We start from the raw sequence: 20027 nt of genomic DNA on the forward strand, positions 1-20027 counted from the left end.
GCAAAGCGGTTCCTGGTTTGGGAAGAGGGGAGGATGCGAGGTGTGATTTTCACCTGGCTGCGGGAAGCTCCTGGGATTGTCCCGGGAAAGGCTGGGGGGATTGTCCCGCGTGGGGCCGTGGCAGTGATTGAGACGTTTGTCTCCCGGGGACGGCGAGGACGAGGACAGGGACAGGGCTGGAGCTCCCGAGAGCCTTCGCTGGCGCAGCCCAGGCGAGTGCTTTGCTGTCCGGATTTGAAGTGCTGGCTCTCCCAATTTCATGCGGATTACCAGCCTCGGACCGGGACACACGCAGGCAGCAGCCCCTAACCACCCCCCCGCTCCACCTCTGCCCTGCTCCAAGCTCTCGGCGGTTTTGGGGTTGGGGTTTCCCACACACACACACTTTTTTTTTTTCTTTTTTTTTTTTTTAAGCGACAAAGAAAGTGAGTGACTTTTAAGAAATAAATTTGAAGATAACGACATTAAAATGAATGGCAGGAAGCACAAAACGGCGTGAGCATAGGTCAAACGGCATTAGTCACAGGTTTTATCCTGAGACATTAGAATTCCCTTTCTCTTAAATGATCACTGCCTTTGAAAAGAAACTTCCAAAGGAGATCACTTAAAATAAGATCCTTTCGTCTGATTTCTTGGTTTCTTATGGTCTATCTTCCCTTTCAACACGTCTAGTCCCTTTTGCCTTGGTGCTTAAGGAATTCTTTATGAGTGTGCTCAGATGCATCACAAGGAACTGGGTCCACGTGTGCCCCAGCATGCGTTTGACCCAACCTTCCAGAAAATGTCAGACCCTCTTCTTTAAACCAGAGAAATTAGCAGCAGTTGGTCTATAGTGAGGCAAAATGCCCCCAATGTATATGTAAAGAAAGGAGTAAATCATCTCAAAGGAAATCTATAATGACTGTAAAAAACGGAGTGTTCTGGGAGCAGCCCGGGTGGAGCTGTGCTGGGAAATAGCGATATGCGGGGGGGGGGGGGTGGGGGTGGGGACACACACAGCTGCGAGAAGGGCAGGGAGAAGGCGACAGAGATGAGGCAGAAAGAGGGAGGAGGGATGTGGGGTCGTGGTTAAGGGGGTACCAGTCGATTATTTTATTGGGAAAGTCACGTTTGCTATTTTTTCATTCGCTGCCGTCCCACTTCGTTTGCTAACACCTTGAGAGCAGCCATGTGTATAAAGGGGGTTGCGAGACGCCCGGAGTCGTCGGGATTGGGGGAAGAAGAAAGCTAAACGCGGAGCAGGAAGGGGCAGCCCCTCGTTGCTTCTCTACCCTCCTCGAACACCTCCTCAGTACCTGAATGGTGCTCGCCGGGGAGGGGGGCAGGTGCCTGGGACCCGCCGCCCTGCCCAGCAGCCTCCCCTCTACGTCCCCCAAGCCCTTTGGGCTCTGCCCGCGCCCTTCCTTCCTTTTTTTTTTTTTTTCTTTTTTTTTTTTACCTGATGAGCATCAAGATTAACAAAACTGGGGAGGCGGGGTGGAAACTCCAGAGAGGTTTTATTTCAAAGTGATGCTTTCAGACAGCGAATCCTCCAAGTCAGCCTTCTGCAGATGCTCAGCTGCTGGAGGCCGGCGAACAGCACCGCGAAAGCTTGTCAGGATCATACAATTTCCAGGGCTGATTCCGTACTCCCTAATAAATAACTTTTTGATTTGAATCAAGGGAGAGGTTTAACAGACTTTCTTTCTTCCCTAATGTGATATAAATCGCAGATGCACTTTTATTGAATGGTTAAAGCATCGACATGGAGATAATCAACACAAAACGTCCGGACAAAAACCATCGAGAGAAATAAAGCTGGTTAATAAGATTTTTGAGAAAGCTTTGTGTTAAAAAAGTAAAAAGGGAAAACAGCTGAAGGTGACAGTTAGTTCATGGTTAATAGGATAAAGGCTGCATGGTTGAGCTGCACACTTCTGCTTGCAAAGGTTCAGCCGCACCAAAGGACTGAATAGGGTGCTTTTAAAACATAGGACATTTAACACATCTGTTATAGTCTTTAACAGAGAAATCAGGTAAAAACCACTCTCAATAGCTGCTTTCATCACCCAGCTCCAAAGGACGTTAACTACACTTGCGCTTATTTCCATATTTGCCGCCTCAAACAAAACCTCTCGACCAGAAAAAAAAAAAAAAAGAAAAAAGAAAAGAAGAGGGGAAAAAAGGCGCCCCGTTTTCTACTTTTCCGTTAGACGATGTCAATTTGTCCCTTACACCAAACTTAAGCGACGTGGGGCTCTGCAGCGCCGACTCGCACGCAGCTCCGGGAGCTCTGCAGACACACGCAGGTACAAAACGAGTTCAGGTGCATTTGGCAGCGTCGAGAAGGCTTCGAGTCACCAATACTGATAAAGCCAAAATTAGCTCGAACTGTACTGTAGCCAAAAGGATGTAAACGTTTGTCCTCGTTTTCACGGCCGGAGGGTAGCGAGTTCCACTATTTTTAATGTAATTACGCTTAAGAGCACCAACAGCTGAGAACCCGAGGGAGCTGCTCTGGTCCCACAAAGCTGTTCAAATATTTTCTCTGCTCAGTGTTCAGATTTTTCTTCGGAGCACAGCTCTTATCAAGTTACAACAAGGCTTACACTTTGACCCGATACGGGCAATGGCTCTTGCCTGAGAACACGAACACACTCTTGGGAAGCTCAGAACCTGAAAGTAGAGGGCAATACCCCAAACTCACTTTATGCCGGACCTCCGACGTACAGATAGAAAACCAACCCAAACTACAGCACAAATTTTGCTGCATACTAATAGCAAGGGCAAAAAGTACTCAAGCCACGATGTGACCCATTCTCCCGATATTTTTGCCCCCTTCCCCTCGTCTGAGCTTAGTTCCACATCTTCTAATTTGTATTTCCATTCCACAAACGCAGTGCTTTTCTGAGAGCCCGCAGATAAGTTTATATGAATATTTATTGATTTATTTCCTAAACTCAGCAGGGGAGCGGCAAATAAATTTAGTGCTTTCTTTAAATAATTCCCTTTCTACGAGGCAAGATGTCATTCGAAACTTTTAAATAGGCATTTAATTAGCCTGTGTGTGTTGCCTCTGAACAAAACCCTGCTGGGAGCCTTTGGAGCGCTGTATTCCAAAGAGGCGGTCAATATGCAAAATTGATGACTACACTTTCTTTGTGGCGGGGCCATTGTGCCCCGGTTGCTTATGAAGTCTAATCCAATCATAAATTGCAGCCCTGGACCAATGGAGGAGCCCGGAGCTCGCCCTGAATGAAGCTCAAGTGGAGAACTTTGTTGAACCCCATTGTTGGGGCTGTCACTTTTGAAAGAGCCTCAGCGGGGCTGACCACTATAAAACCCATCGTCCAGGAGGAAGGGGCAGAGAACCCCGCCAGGCTGGCTGGCTGGATCTTTACTAACCGAGGTTTGCAAAGCAGAAAACAAAAAGCAAAAGCAAACAAACAAACAAGCGAGCGGCCCCAGCCCTGCTCCGCGGACCGGCCCCTGCGATGATGTTCCCCAGCCTCATCGCCCCGCCGGCCGTCTACCCCAGCCTCCTCCGGCCGACCCCCACCCTCACCTTGCCTCAGTCGCTGCAGTCAGCTTTTTCCAGCCATTCCAGCTTCCTGGTGGAAGATTTGATCCGGATCAGCAGGCCCACCAGTTACTTGCCCAGGACTGCCCCCCAGCCCAGCATGTCCCCCCCAACCTCGGCGGCCAGGACGGACTCGGGAACGCCGGAGCTCACCAGCTCCACCACCGCCGCCGGTTCCAGGAGGATCTGTTCGCCACAGACTTCCAGCAACGACTCCACTTTCCTGAAGTTTGGAGTCAACGCCATCCTCTCCTCCGCCCCCCGCTCCGGTAAGCGGCCCCGCTCCCAGACACCCCACCTCACCCCTACCCCATCCCGGCTCCACGGCTCCGGGCGCTGCGGATCCACCGCCCGCAGGAGAGGGGCTGTGGGGTGGGAAGGAGAGATGAGGGAGACTGCTAAGGAAAGGGAGGGAGGACCCAGCATCGGGCTGCAGAGCCCTCCGGCATCGCTTCTCTTTAAGGCAAGTGCTGGAAGGCGGCTGCTGGACCCGCCTCGTCGGGGCGGCCGCAGGACGGACCCGCGGAGCGGGCAGGGGCGTCCCGCCGATGGAGGCGGCGGGGAGTCTCGCAGATTTGGGTCTGCAAAAGGGAGATTCCGCAGACGAGTCTCTTTTTGCTTCGCTGGCAAAAGCATCCCAGCAAAAAAGTGCCGTTTTTCCTAGGCGGTTCTGAGTCCAGTTTGGCTTTTCTTTTGGGGACAAAAGTACCGCATTGGTACCCCGGACCAAGCGGCAGCCCAAGTGGTGGTAGCCCTCTGCTTAATATCATTGTTTTTATTTATCAGAAACTTCCCCTGCGTTACTTCAGAGCGTTCCTCCAAAGACTTTCTCCTTTCCGTACTTTGAAGGATCCTTCCAGCCCTTTATCAGATCTTCCTATTTCCCAGGTAGGTCTTTAAAAGTCCCTCTCCCTCTTTCTGCGGGCAGATCCCTCTGCTCCGTTCCCGCTCCAGGCACAGCCCGGTGATATTTCTCCGTCGCCTCCCACCCCCGGGGGTTATGCTCTGGTTCAGAGGTTGGAAGGAGTACAACATTCAAGCATCAGTCGCGCCAATTTGATGCCCGATTTAGCACAGGCAGTGACTGCCTGACACTCCCTGCCTGCTCCCCCCGCTGCTCGCCAAATTAGCCCGGATTGTCACGGTCCCAAGGCGAGGCAGGTCGTTTCGCCCCCCTCTCCCCCTCCTCCTCCTCCTCCTCCTCGGCATCTCCTCCCGCCTCGGGGCCGCTTTCAGCACCACGAGGGGAGCGGTCAGCTCCCGCCGCTCCGCGCCCGCGCAAGGTAGGCGGTCCCCTTCCCCCCCTCTCCGCGATGTCCTCCCTCCTCAGATCTTTCCCACTCCTCTAGTCCCGCCGGGCCGCTGGTGTTTGCAGAGATGAAGGGTACCTCGGGCACGGTTGGACTTCCCTCCTCCTCCTCACCACCTACCAATCCTCCTCTCCCTCACCTTGACTCTCCCACTTCATCACTTCTCGCTTAGACCGTCAGTGCTGTTCAAACGACACGGTTTGAAAGCAGGCTATGGGGGTACGATTCTTACAGCACTGAAGTATTACGATGCTGAGCGAACAATTAAAAAAAAAAATAAGCACAGAAAAAGAAATCTAATTACACAAACAAGCTATTAATTTAAAAAGAAAACAGGGAAAAGGAGAGAGGGGGAAAAAAAATAACCCAAGCTCTTCCATTCATTCTCCGGATAATGGAATTTGCTTCCTTTCTCCGGCATGTGAATAGCCTAACAAAAACAACTTGAGCTTTATAAATAGCTTTTCATGTCCATTTAATGAAAATGATTTGGGGAAAGAGACGATTGTGCCATCAGTATTCTCCCGAGGAGCCTGGCATGCCGTTGTGTTTAGTTTGAAAGTGTAAATCTCTTTTGTTCCAATAATATATGGCGTTAGCTGCTTGTCCTCAGTCTTTTTCTGTTAGTTCATTACTACACAATTACCATTCACGCTTCATTAGCATCTCTGTCTCTCTTGGGGAGGTTCTTCCCCCCCCCCCTTTTTTTTTTTTTTTTGTGTTGTGTTTTTTTTTTTTAAAGGCGAAACTCTACCCTTTTTATCATACCAATGCCATTGGGAACCAGGCAATGTGCTAATTAGCTGTTACTTTTCATGTCTTCGGATTGAATTCTCCAACTTTGAGGGGTGGGGGGGCTGGGGAGAGAAGAGATTAATATAAAAAGATGAATACTGGTTGATCAAAACTGCGTCTGAAGAGGTTTTGTTCGAATCAGAAAAGTCCTCATTTTCATCTCGAGCATAATAAAAGCGTCTGAAATGATAAAAGCTTCTGAAGAAAAAAAAATAATCAAAGCTGGTTTATTATACCTCTCTTAGCCCATACGCCTCACTTTGCCTTTTCAGGCCGGAGACCTTTGAATCTCCCAACAAAACCAGCCACTATTGATCCATTTTACACGTTTGAGTTGATAGATCTAATCCCAGTGATCACGGGCTGAAAGGGGGGCTCTTAGTTAAAGCCTAAAGCTCCTTTTCATGGCTCCAGGTTGATGGGTGCCCACCCAAAAGCCAGGGAGGGGGCAGTGGGGACTAGTCCTGCTCCTCTCAGCCCTGTGTGTGTCCCCCCCCACAGCTGCCTCTGCCGTGGTCCCCATCCCTGGCACCTTCTCCTGGCCGCTGGCTGCCCGTGGCAAGCCGCGCCGGGGCATGCTGCGTCGCGCTGTCTTCTCTGACGTGCAGCGGAAGGCACTGGAGAAGATGTTCCAGAAGCAGAAGTACATCAGCAAACCCGATAGGAAGAAGTTGGCAGCCAAGCTGGGCCTCAAGGACTCACAGGTGAGAGGGGTAGAAGATGGGGAGGGCAGAGGGCGGCCAGGGAGCTGAGCCCCTTAACCCCAGGGGCAGCTTGAGAGAAAGGGAGGCGAAGGAGACAGGAGCAGAGGGAACTGCCCACAATAGGGATGAAGACCAAAGCAGGTTACAGGGTTGTGAGCATCAACAGAGCCAAGAGAGTGGCTTGATTCTCTTCTGAGTGAGTTGGACAAGACAGACCATGGCCTTATTGCCCTGCAGTCCCTCGCCTCGGCTCCCCAAAGATCAGTTTCTGTGTTTCTGTTAACTTCAGTACAAGCACAAGCAGGGTTTCAAGAGTACAACTAAAATGCCTTTCCTGCCCCTGTATTAAAGAGCTGTTTAATTTCTGTGTTGCTTCACCCCCCCAGGTGAAGATCTGGTTCCAGAACAGGAGGATGAAGTGGAGGAACTCCAAAGAAAGAGAGCTGCTCTCTTCTGGTGGCTGCAGAGAACAGACCCTACCCACCAAGTTCAACCCTCACCCAGATCTCAGTGATGTAGGCAAAAAATGTTCAGGGGAGGAGGAAGAAGAAATTCCCTCTGTGTGCCCACCCAGCCCCCAGCATCCATTAACCTACCACCAGTCCCCAGACCATCTACACTTGAGGGACAGACTGGACTCCCAGAGGTCTCCTTCTCCGTCCCATTCTAGCAGCCCCAGCAAACCTTCAGATTTCTCAGACTCAGAGGAAGAGGATGATGAAGGGGAAGAGGAAGAGGAGGAGATCACAGTCTCTTAGATCACCCTGCCTGCCCCTACCATCACATGGTGACATTGCAAAGATGTAAATAAAACAGATGCTATAAATTGAAGAGGTGATGTCCCATCCAGATGTCCACATGCTTCTCTTTTATCACATAGCTGCAAGACTTTCTGCCAGAGGTATTCCTTATTTTTCCTTCCCTTATGTGGAGGTTTCATATTCGTAGCATCTGCTACCCTGCTCATAACTCCCTCTGCTTAACAATCACCATTTGCTCAGTTCCCTTCTCCTGAAATGCAAGCAATGTGGCAGCAAGGAGGGAAGTATAGCCTGTTGAAAGGGAAACTTTTACCCCCCCAGATAAGAACCACCACCAAACCCCCACCATTAGACTCTGTGGCCATTTTCACCACTTTTCAAGTGAATTTCCAGCTACTATTAAGATTTTGAAAACCTGAAGACTGACCTGATCTAGCACCACTTTCCTCCAAAAACAAAGAACAACCAAAAAGCTGCCTCCCTCCTCAGCCCACATAGCAACAGATCCATTGAAGTCCCTGGGATGACTTCTAAGGTGCAATGTCTGTATACCTTGAGTAATGGAGACCTCACACCTTTGCTTTTCATTCCAGGTGATGCATTGATACCACATTGAAGTGCTGCCTCTCACACCTTTTCTTGCCCACAGCCCTGCGCCTATTTACCACTTTGCTTCTGTTCTCCATGGTGTGGACAAAGTGGATATGCCTCTTTGATTTGTGACTGAGCTTTGCTGTCTTTGCACAGCTTTTATGAACTGTACACTATTTTGTACACTTACTCTGTATGGATGTTTTATACCAAGGTTATTGTGAATGGCTCAACAAGATTTCTCTCCTTTTTTTTTTTTTTTGGTTTTAATTAAATGATGGCTAAACTACAGACAAATGTAGCTGCTTAATTGTGTAACTTATAAAGAAACACTTTTATTTTGTATTTTACCATGTACAGACTTTAAATATGTATATATAATAAAGTGAATGACTGCCAAATAAATAATAATAATAATAATAAAAGAAGTAGATCTTCTGTTCAGGAGTGCTTTGTTCTGCTCACAGGTTGTTGTAGGTTGTGTCTGTGGCCAAACAGGAAAGGAAAACTACCTTCTGTCAACACTATTGTGATTCAGTAAGAATTTATCAGCTTCAGATTAAATAACCTTACAAGAATATCTACCTGACTTTCAACCAGGGAGCAATTCCACCAAAAGATTAAAGATTTTCTGCAGTTAAAATGAACAGAAACTCTCCCTCCTTGCATTTGAAAGCGATTTGATTCCTGCTGCTGTTACTATGTGTTCCCATTTCAAGCCCTTTTGACTCTCCCTCCTTTTAGTTGTTACCCAGGCAGGTCAGGATATGGACATTTTCTCTTCATCACCCTGCTGAGAAACTACAGTTTGTAGACTGAGAGCATGCAGCTACAATATTTTTATGGGCTAGAAAAACAGAATGGAAGAGAAAGACTTAAGACAACCCTTCAGCCTTGTCCACACAAGGCAAATCCCTAACTACCTGCACAGATATTTAGATACAAAACGCACACATTTAGATACAAAACACATCCCACAGAAACATCAAGGTTTTCTGCCCCTCCTACAGGTAGCAGAGTTCTGCTGAAACAGATTTCATTACTAAATTAACTGAGTTTCTGCTCTATAGACTCTGCCCAATGCCCACCCCTCACAACACACCAAGAACAAAAGAAATAAATGCAGCAGATGTCACCTGAACACAACCAGCCCTGTCTGCTCCACTTCACTCTGTTGCCAAAGCCACGAGGGAAGGCAAGAAAGGGAAAAGAAAATGAGTCCTGTTGGAAGAGAACTACAACTCCCAGCACTCACAAATTCCTTCACCCTTCAGGGATGCTTCCCACAGACTCTTCCAGCTGGGCTCTGAGCATATTGAAATTGGTCCTTCTGAAATCCAGGGGTTTTGTCCTACTGCCAGTCATCAGAGTGCTAAGCAGGATCTGAAACTCCACAATGCTATGATCACCAGATCCAAAGCTGCCACTGCTACTTTGCTTGTCAAATCAGTCTTACCAGGTTGTGAGCAGTAAATCTGTCCATGTGCTGCTCCAGGTTGGCATGTCCAGCATCTGCAGCAGAAAGAAGTCCCCGATGCCTTCTAGGAACCCAAGGGTCAACTTGTGCCTTGCTGTGCAGAGATGAATTGATTTAAATCAACACTGGTGGGGAGGGAGGCAGAGAATGGTGGAAGAGTGTTGCCAGAAATACTGTTGTGGAGGAGGTTTTGTGACTCACACAGACCTGAACTTTATGAGGTTGTTTCTCCTCATGAGCTTGAGCTTTGTGTCCTAACATCTGTTTTGCACTGGGTGGTGCTGGTTCATTGTGTTCCCTCCATGAAAGGCACTCAAATTCACTGAGGCATCAAAAAACTGCTTGTTAGAGCTAACACTGTATGCTGACAGTAATAGAGAGAAACAAAGAGAAACTTGTCTGCCTTTAGATGGTGGGAACCCTGAGTTTCCTTCCCTGGAGACTTTCAAGACCTATCTGGATGTGTTCCTGTGCAACCTGTGCTAGATTCTATGGTCCTGCTTTGGCAGGGAGGGTTAGAGTCAGTGATCTTCAGGTCCCTTCCAACCACTAACATCCTGTGGTGCAGCACTAAAGGATCCTCCAAGCCCCACACATCATTCTGGCCATACCCCATTCGCAGGTGTGGCTGTCCAAGCTATTACAGGATTTCCCCCTCCCCCTTACAGAACCCCCACCCTTACACCATTCACCATTTCTGCATCCACACAGACAGGACATGCTCAGGAGGCCACCTTGCTGCATGGTGACAGACAGGACAGGACAGGACACACAGGCTGCCCGAGACCCAGCAGGAGCTGCCTGCAGGCTCCTCTGACGCACTGGGCACTAATGGTGTTTCGTGCAGCACAGCTCAGGGCTGTTCTGGCAGCCAGGCCAGGACAGCACAAAACAAGCCTGGGCACATGCCAGGTTAACTGTTAATCACCAGCTCCTTCCTGTACAACCAGCTCTCAGTCAGGGTTAGTACAAGGTCTCACTGGCAGCACAGCCTCTTCCCACCTGCCTCTCGGTCTCATCTTTAGACCTCCTAACTGCCCAGCCCCACATGGGAGGATGTCTTACGAGGGGCAGGAGGAGGGATGGCCCATGCTTAGCCAGAGTATGGTCTCTATCCCTTGGAATTAGCTCAGCCTCCTTGAGTCTTCAGCAAAAGAGCAAATCCAAAGCATCTGTGTGTCTGAGTACCCTGATCTAGCTGAAGATATCACTGCTCAGGGCTTGCCTTGGAGACCAAAGTGATGCCATCAATACTCTGCCTTTGCACTTGGCAGAAAAATCCTGTTCTGTTTTTCCTGCAGATGAAGAAATCAGGATTGTTACTACAAGTGAACAGTTTGATCTGCTCAGGGTTACCAAGTTAAGGACTCCTAGAAGTTCCCTATCCCTGGAAGCATTCCAGGTCAGGAAGGACAGGGCTCTGAGAAACCATAATGTAGTTGGAAGATGTCCCTAGGGGGTTGGATTAAATGACCTTTAAAGGTGACTTCCAACTGACACCATCCTGTGATTGCATGAAGCTCACTCTGCAAAGCATGTTCAAAATAAGCCTAACATGCACTGTCACTTGCAGCCCCTGTGATCAACAGGGACTTCTCTTGCAAAAGCTGGCACCAGATGGTATCAGGATACATCCAACCCACAGGCCAAGTCCTGAATGACTCTGAGCTTGATGCAGGGACACTCCAAATGGAGAAACCCCAGCAGATCCTAATGGATGCTGCGTGCAAACATTAGCAATGGGACAGAATCTTATTGGTGTGATTGCTCTGCCAAGTTTCCTCCTGGATGTAGGTAAGGGCTGCTGGCATCTTTTCCCAAGTACTTACAAGAAGCCAATAAAACCAGGAAGTGAACCCCACAATCATCAGACTGAAGGAAAAAAAAAAAAGAAAATGTTGATTAAGAGGGGACAAAATGTTATGGGAAGCCACAAATCTGAATAAATAAGCATCAATTTTATTGAATCATGAATAATTTAAGACTGGTACAATCATCAGCTTTATTCTCCATGACACAGGGGAGGGGAAGGGTGAGAAACAGGGAGGGTGAAAAAAGGGAGGCATGATCTCAAACAGACCATTCACAAATTCCAATCCTAAATGAGAACTGAAAATTAAATAGGGAGAGGAGCAAATGGGAAAAAAAAAACCAAAACAAAACATCATAAACGTACACAAAATACTCAATTCCTAGTTTTGTTTGTTTTTTTTTCTTTTTTCCCCCCTCTTTAAAAATGGCTAGAAAAAATTCATCAAAATGCAGCACTTTTAATCAAATATTTACATTTCTATGTTACAATGAAAAAATGTACATCTTATAGAACATATCTCAGAAATTGTTCCACTGGAAATGACTAGATCCAAACAGCAACCTTCCATTTAATACCCACAAAAAAAGATTAATTGTTACTATATTTTTTTGCTTTGCTTTTTTTTGTGTGTGTGTGTGTTTGGATTTTTTTTGTGTGGTTTTTTTTTCTTTTTTTTTTAACTGGAAAGAAAATTGCCACATTTAGACAAGAGTTCATACACATAATATCCAAGTCAAGCATCAACAATGAAATACCAGTTTGCTTCTTCCAAAATGTACAAAAAAAAAAAAAAAGGCTTAACCAACACCCTTCTCCCCCCCTCCCCACCCTCCCACTTCCCCAAATAAACCACATCTTATTTATGGCCTGTATCATTCTTGGCAGTTTTGAAGGAAAAGAATATGCTTTATACTTTCCATTTCTAACTCCAGGTGAATGTTGCATAGAATTTTGCATTTCTTTCTGGTTGATTGATTTATTTAGGTTTTTTTTATTAAACAAGACAACTTTGTCAGGAAAAAACCAAAAAGCCAACTCTCCCCACCCTCCACAAAAAAGTGTTTTGAAAAAGCCTTAAAATGAGAACAAAGTCACTTAAAGAAAGACTTCACCTATGAAAAGCCTTGAGCAAAACTCAGAGGTGTGCACAACAGGTAACCCTGCTTCCCAAAGTTCTTTTGGCTGAATCTTGGGACTAGCCTACCCAAAATTGCCTCTCTTGCTGTAACCCAAGAGAGTAGCTATGAAAAATTACAGAAATTCCTTCCTGAGCTTAAGCACAGGATTGAAAATGAGTCAAAAAAAAAAAAAACAACAAACCCAAACCAAACCATCTTACCCCATCCCCCCCCAAATAAAAGACCATTTTTAAAGATGCCTTCTAGATCAGAGTTAAAGGCTGAGACCTTTTCTAGCACATTAAGCCCATTCAAAGCCTGAGCCCTGCAACTGGATTGTTTTCTTGTTGTTTGTTTTGTGTTTTTTTTGTTGTTTTTTTTTTTTTTTTTGTTTTGTTTTTTTGTTTGTTTTTCTCACAGGCACATGCTCTGTCTGCATGGATTCAGATGGGGGATTAGGTACCAAAGTTCACAGTAGTAGCAAGTAAAAAGTCAGTGCTGGGAAGCAGAATTGTCAGAACTACTGGAAAAATGAACCTCTCTCCAACTCCTCATCAGCACGCTGGGCATTTGAGTCCATACAGATTTATCCCAGGTTTACAGTACCAAGAACTGGATTAGGAACATTGGCTGAGTAACCCTCAAGAGTTCATTGAGTGAAATAATGCAACAAGAGTTCATAAGGTTAAAACAGTAACAACACCAAGCTCTTCCCTCCCTCCCCCCCTCCATCATTAAAATATTTTTTCTTTTACAATATTTTTCTTTTTAATAATAATAATAACAATAATAATTAAAAAAAAAAGTCATCAGCACTTGAAAGTTGTAACACGAGCAGTTTCAAGACCAGCTCAGTAAGACAAAGTAGTTATGTTACAGAAAGACATGAGGTATAATCAAACCTTCCTCTCAAGCTGAGTCACAGAAGCATGAACTTATCTCTTATATGACTTTAAACCCACAAGCTCTTACAAAAGGGTTTGCAGGAAGTTTTCTTTCTGTCTGTTGAAAACTCAGCATATTCCTGTAAGTTATTCATGACAGCATTTAGTGTGGTTGAAAAGGTTTGTTTTTTTTTTTTTCCCACCCATGCATGGGTGAAACAGCTCTTCAGTGATTTATTGTTAGCTGCAGGTTGATAGGAACCTGAAAAGTTCTCTCATTCCCCTCCTTTTGTCTTTATGTCACATTTCAACAAAATCTAGCGTCTCGTCCAAACACTATTCACAGCAGCTGATGATATTCCAAGAGATGACTTTTAGCCCTGTTTCTTTAAATAAAACCCCACAATATACAGCACGAATTTAATCAAACACAATTAGTACAAAATAAGGCATCGTTTTAAAAGTCAGCACCAAAAGATAGCTGGGAAAGGCTTGTACAGATCCGTAGTGAGGAGTGATGTGTTTGCTGAGGTACAGCTGACGTGGTGGTGGTGGTGGTGTGAGCATCTGCTTCCATCAAGAGGAAAGTGCAATTCTTTGGGAGGTGTTCTTGTTCCCCAAGAGAAGTACAAGCCTTAACACTGACCCTGTAGGTGTGTGCGTTCAAGAGAGGAGGAGAAATAAAACCAGGTTCACAGCTCTGCCAAAACTCAAAAGTATGGCCCAGCTAAACTTCAAAGACACAGCACCTTCCCTCCTTTCCTACCTGACCTGAATACTGCTAAATACTCATTAATTTTATTCAACTTTTCTGCAGTTAAAAAGAAAAGTCATGGAAGTGAATCTTATCAGCAGAGCAGCACTGGCAGTGCCACAGAGCTGAGCTGTACTGAACCTCTTTACGGTTGTGCTGATTGGAAAGAAACCTCTGACTGAAATCCCAAAGCTTTTAGAAGACAGCTGTAACATTTCACGGCAAGAAGTAAAACCAGAAAGTCCAATCCAGTCCCTTCTCAGGGGTGCAGCTCACCTCCCTGCACTGCTGAAGGCTCTTGGGGGCTGTAGGACTTCACGGGGCATGGCCCTCTCGCTGACTTCTGTGGAGGAGGCAAACTCCTCTCTCCTGGCTGGAAATACATTGGTGTCATGCCACTGAAGTCAGCTGAGTTGGTTAGGTGTATGGAAGTGGGAAGAGAATCAGGCCCTGACCAGCAAAGGGCTACCTGATCTTTTGCTTGTAGTAGGACTGATTGTTACACAGTGTTTGAAGAAACCTGACTTGTTCAGCCTGTATATATATTTCCATATATTCCCATTTATATATATTTCTCTTTATAAACACACAATGAAAGACAGCCAAGGTCTCAGACTGGCAAGGAGAGCAGCACTTTTTCTTTTCTTTTCTTTTTTTTTTTTTTTTTTACTTTATTATTTATTCAAACTTCCCTGTTTTGCAGCTTTGCCTTTTTTTTTTTTTTTTTGAGTATTCTTACCAAGGCAAGCAGTATTGTTATAGCACCAGAACTATATGAAGCTGAGTTTAATCTGCAAAGCTGATTGGTAAAAGTCCAGCCCTCACCCTAAATGTGTTTGGTCAGAAGCAGCATAGGCAAAAATAGCCTCTCCCCTCTCCTTCAGGACAGTACATGGCACAAAGCTGTTTGCTTCACAGCTGTGAAGTTCCCCCCTGCCCCTTCCATTTTAAGTAATGATGATTATTTTTACCATCTTCAGTATCTTAGGCATGAGAGCTTACAGCAACTAAACAGAAGAAAACAAAAGAATAGTGCAGTTTTCATCATCCTCAAAAGAAAAACAATACAAAGGTTGCTTGGGTTGCCTGCACCCAGGTTCAAGACTGACTCCAAGTGTCTTCTTGTTCTTGCAGCTCTAATACTGAGGTCCCAGCCCTGCCCAGGAACATGTTCATGTCGTGAGTCAGTGATCAGAGTTCTTGCCAAGTGGGAGAGTAAGAATGGAACCAACCTATTTCCATCAGAGGAGATCACAACGTCGACTCCAGAGACGAGTCGAGGATGTCATCGTGATGGCTGTTGCTGTTAGAGTCACTGTCGTAACTCTGGGGACTTGAGTAGTTGGCTGCTTCTTGCAGTCTCATTAGCATGTTCATCTGCAATGACAGGGAAGGCCACAATTATTCACATTCTGAGGCAGAAAGAGTAAGAATTCCATAGGAAAACTGCAGGGGCACTCGCTTTGTTGTCTCCAGAAAAACACATAGCACAACAAAGCAGCTGCAGGGCATTTACAGCTTGCACAGCAGCTCCAATAACTGTTTCCCATCAGAAGGAAATGTGCATTTAGTGTTACCCTCAAGCTCAAATCCTCAAAATACCCTCCTCGAATGAATCTGAAAAGCTTCTGCTGCTGTTTCTTGCACAACTGTATGAACATATGCCCAAGCTGACTTGATAGCTTCCCCAGAAACACTGCCTTCTCATTCTACAGCTTCTAAATACTCCTCAGCTGCCCTTTACTAATCCCCATAAAGAAGGGAAATGAAGTGGTCCTGCTGTTTCAGAAAGGAGAGCTTACCAAAGGGTCTCCTTCAGCATCACTCACTGGGACTTGCTTGCTGGTGGAACCTTCCCACGCCATCGAGTAGCCGTCAAAGCCCACGTCCTCTGGACGCAGCTGCAGCAGAGGAGGCCACTCATGGTGCTGTGGGGTGGCTGCCCAGGGGTAGGTGTCCATAACCCATTTGGCAGGATCCTCCCAGGGTGCTCTCCTCCCATACAGCTGGAAAAGCATAAAAAGATGTAAAACATTGCCATCGCTGCCCCAGTTCCTTCAGTGCCTACCTAACGAACACAACCTCTGCTGGATTCTATGCTCCTGCTCTGGCAGCGGGGTTGGACTCCATTATCTTTGGAAATCCCTTCTAACCCCTAACATCCTGTGAGCCTGTGAATGTGCCATGCCTCTTGGATTGCAAAGGACACTTGGCAAGCAGAGCTGAACACAAACAAAGGAGGTTTCCTAACCACATAGCGAGCTTTAGCTGGCTTTAACAGCTGGCTCCAGTGGCTGACCACCTCCTCTGGCACGACAGTACCCTTCTCTTGGCACCAGCTGAAGAAAGGGAGACCTGGAAATAACCTCCCTTAATAAAGCTAACTTAAACCAAGTCAGTACACACGAGAGGCTGTCAATACTGAGATCTGGGTGGCACCAGCAGCTGCCTTATCTGCATTTGCTGTCCTTGGGAAACCGCTGGCAGCGGAATGTGTAGGAGGAAACATGAGACCTGTCATCAGGCAGTGATGATGGATGTCACAGCAAAAGGTTTTCAAATCAGGGGAATTCCTTTGTATTCAGCCAAGAAATAGCACCAGCAGGGTTTGGTTGTGGCCATGTTTCTATTCCAAGTAAGTAGGCTCTGCTTCAAAATCCTTTTCTGAGTCAAAGAGATTGGTACAGGACCCCAGCATATTCTTGTTATATTCAGTCAAGTTTGCCTTAATTAAGTAATAAATTCTTTTTGATGCCCATATGACTTTCAAAAGCATAACTGTAACTTGAAGTGACTTTATCAATTGCATCCTAAACATCCTTCAGCAACTGCAACTGCTTCAAGGCATTTTGACTCTAGAGAACTCTCCTGCCCAATACACAGCAGGAAAAGCTGTGGTCTAACAAAGAAAATCAGCAGCTCCCTGACAGATCTGAGGCTATCTCACTTTCCTCTTCTTGGATTTTTGTGTGGTTTTATTTTTTTGCACACACTAAGTATTAAATTGCTCTAAACATCAACATCAGTGGTTGGACTTATAGGTCTTTCCCAACCAAAACCATTCTGTGATCCTATCTGCTTTGTTCTGAAACAGGACTGAGTCCCAGTCCAGCACAGAGTTGCCCAGCAGATGGAGCTAGGCCATCTTAAACCTTTTCCACAACCCAAATGCTCCTCCACCTTCATCTGTACTCTATTATTTTCTCAGCATGATGTCTTCAGGCTGTGGTAAACCAGCTCCCCCATTTGCTTCTTGTTCTCACATTTACAGCAGGACGTGCCAGTTGCCAAGTGGGGAGGATTTGATATTTTTCACGTCTTTGCTACCTAGAAGGTCTTGTGTGGATGCTAGCAAATCTCTGAAAACCAGCTGGTGAGTAGAATTTCCCATTTCAAGGTATGAACTCTGAATGACTAAGTCACTGTTCCCTGCCACAGCAGCCTGTTCTGCCCACCACTTTCACAATTCAGGGGATGGGGATCACAAAGTTTGTTCCACAAAGCACCAAAGAGAAATGACTGGGAGACCAAAGACACCTTAGAGCAGCCTTCCAGTACTTAAAGGAAGGAAAAATGGGAAAGGACTCTTTACCAGGGAGTGCAGTGATAGGATGAGGGGTGATAGTTGTAAACTGAAAGAGAGGAGATTTAGGTAAGAGGTAAGGAAGAAATTGCTTACTGTGAGTGTGGTGAGACACTGGAACAGGCTGCCCAGAGAAGTTGTGGATGCCCCTTTCTTAGAAATGGTCAAGGATGGGGCTTTGGGCAACCTGGGCTAGTTGAAGATGTCCCTGCCCATGGCTGGTGGGTTGGGACTAGATGAATTTTAAGTTCTCTTTCAACCCAAACCATCCCTCTGATTCTATGCCTGGAGTACAAGGGATAGTGACAAGTCCATACCAGTCCTCTGTTGAACCCTCCTCCTGATTCCAGCAAACTTTATTGCCCTCCAGATGTCTGGAATTGCCTGGCAACACCTTTAACTACCCAAATTGCTAGAGTATGAATCAGTTACCAGGCACAGGCAATCAGTGATGATTTCACTATGGTCTCTGAAAGAATTATGAAAGAATCTACCAAAAAATCCATCCTGTAGACTGAGAAGTAATCAAAATGTCACTGATACTGATCCTGGCACTCATTAACACATTTCTCTCCATACAGAGCTTTGTTTCTCCTCTGCTGAAAGATTTGATTTACATTGGAAAATCCCAACTGGGCTCATGACCACAAACATGTTTTTCACATGCACAGTACAATTTCAAGGTGTGCTTCTGGAAAAGATTATTGAAAGATATTTGGGTGCCTCACTCTCCCCACTGAAAAAGTTAGCAGCTTGGCAACAATATTTTTCCTCCAAAAAGTAAAAAAAAAATCCAATCTGGAGTTCTCTTCAAAATAGTTTGAAGAGTTCTACCTGAAATTAATGATAAAAGAGAACAATTCTGCCTGAAATTAATGACAGAGAGAATAATTCTGCCTGAAATTAATGACAAAGGGAATATTTCTGCCTGAAATTAAGGACAGAGAGAATAATTCTGCCTGAAATGAATGACAAAGGGACTAATTCTGCCTGAAATGAATGACAAAGGGACTAATTCTGCCTGAAATGAATGGCAATTTAGATTACACTCTCACAGACATGCAGGTATTCAAAAGTTCTATCTACAGAAAGTGCTGTCATGCTGCCCTTTGAAGAGATACCATTCAAGGCCTATGATTTATCTCTTCTGCCTGCTCACCTGTAGCCCTTCTCTGACTGCCTCCAGAAGATACGGGATGATGGAGTAGTTCCACAAATCAGTAAACCAAACTCTAGAACCATCTACATCTATTGGACAGGAGAGGAAGAGCCGTGGACCTGGAAAGGGAAGAAATTCAGGTGTTACACTCATACCACCACCATGATATTCCTCCAAATAGGCTCAAACAAATTCCACCTCTCTGGAGAAAAAAGGGAAGGATGAGAGAACACAGGTAGCCATCTGGTGACCTGCTCTTTGTGAGAGCTCAGAAGTCTGAATCAAGTTGTAAAACTACAGCCCTTGAAAGTAAGAACAATTGACCAGATTTCATACCACAATCTGTACCCAGGACTTAGAAGTCCTTTTTAGTTGATAAAAAAGAGAAAAGAAAAATACTCAGAAAGCTCTTGTGGAGTTTGCTTCAGAGCACTCTGCCATCTCACCATAAGGGTGGTGAGACACTGGAACAGGTTGCCTAAAGAGGTGGTGGCAGCCCCATCCCTGGAAGTTTTTCAGGCCAGGCTGGATGTGGCTCTGGGCAACCTGATCTAGTGGAAGGTGGCCCTGCCCATGCCAGGGGCGTTGGAACTAGATGAGCCTTGAGGTTCGTTCTAACCCTGACAATCTATGATCTAAAAGAAATCTTTTTTTATCTGATAGAACACGAGGAAATGCACAGGGATGCACCTAGCATGCAAGGAAATAAAACACATCCCCTTACACATGGGCAGAGCACTTACCAATAGTAACATCAGAGGAGCTGTGGGCCTCCAAGAACTTGTTCAGATGTTGCCAGACCTTGGGAACCCAATCAATAATTTTAACCAGCTCTGCATTTCTCATTCTGCCACTGATCTCTGTTTCAATCAGTTTTCTTCTCAAGAAGCGGCCCAGAAAGCCTTTGACTGGCTCAGTGTGGTTAGCACACAGCACCCATCTAGGGAACAACAGAAATGTCCATTATTTCTCTTTTTATGCTACTGATCACTGGGGCTAAATTTATCATTTCTAGACAATGATCATGATTGAAAGGAGCTATACCCCAGTCACATAAAACCTCTGAGCAAAACATGATTTTTGGAATGATGAGCTCACCAGCTGCAACTACTTTGTGTTGTGCATTTTTTCCCCCCAGTATCTGCTTTGCCTGTTTTCTTACTTAAAATTTGTTAGAGGATCAAATGTGTCAGCAATCCTCTGTAAAGAAGTAGTTTTATTGACCACAGTTACTTTAGCAGCAGCATCATAACAAAGCCACACATGTCAGGGCAGCAACTAGCAGTGAATTGTATTTCTCCCTTTGTTTGCTATTTCAGATGACTCAGGAGCCATTACTCCTTTGCCAGTCCATAAACACAAATAAGAAACATGAATAAACAGTACCTGAAATTATGGTGAAGTTGAAGGTTAGGTGTTGAGGAGGTGGCTTGGTTCATTGTGCCAATAATGTATGGACTATGAAAAAAGATATAATTAATTACATCAAACCTGCACATTACAAAAAACAACTTTTTGG

The 20027-nt window shown here is 45.6% G+C and overlaps 2 protein-coding genes across 5 annotated transcripts in view; one reads left to right on the top strand and one right to left on the bottom strand.

The window, feature by feature from the left end:
* The first annotated feature begins 3473 nt into the window (after positions 1-3473).
* Positions 3474-7126, top strand: DBX1 (developing brain homeobox 1). The gene is made up of 4 exons (XM_054390638.1): positions 3474-3828; positions 4346-4447; positions 6166-6368; positions 6755-7126. The coding sequence occupies exons 1-4, from the start codon at positions 3474-3476 to the stop codon at positions 7124-7126; spliced, it is 1032 nt and encodes a 343-aa protein (XP_054246613.1).
* A 7891-nt stretch (positions 7127-15017) lies between these two features.
* NAV2 (neuron navigator 2) overlaps positions 15018-20027 on the bottom strand; it is a 334773-nt gene continuing 329763 nt past the window's right edge. For all 4 annotated transcript variants that reach the window (XM_054390533.1, XM_054390531.1, XM_054390532.1 and 1 more), the window contains 5 exons: positions 19895-19966; positions 19252-19448; positions 18509-18627; positions 15569-15772; positions 15018-15143 (listed from right to left, as the gene is read on the bottom strand). In XM_054390533.1, the coding sequence (XP_054246508.1) occupies positions 15018-15143; positions 15569-15772; positions 18509-18627; positions 19252-19448; positions 19895-19966 (718 nt within the window). The remainder of the gene's footprint in view (positions 15144-15568; positions 15773-18508; positions 18628-19251; positions 19449-19894; positions 19967-20027) is intronic.

The sequence above is a fragment of the Indicator indicator genome, chromosome 21 (assembly GCF_027791375.1).
Source record: "Indicator indicator isolate 239-I01 chromosome 21, UM_Iind_1.1, whole genome shotgun sequence".
Classification (NCBI taxonomy): Eukaryota; Metazoa; Chordata; class Aves; order Piciformes; family Indicatoridae; genus Indicator; species Indicator indicator.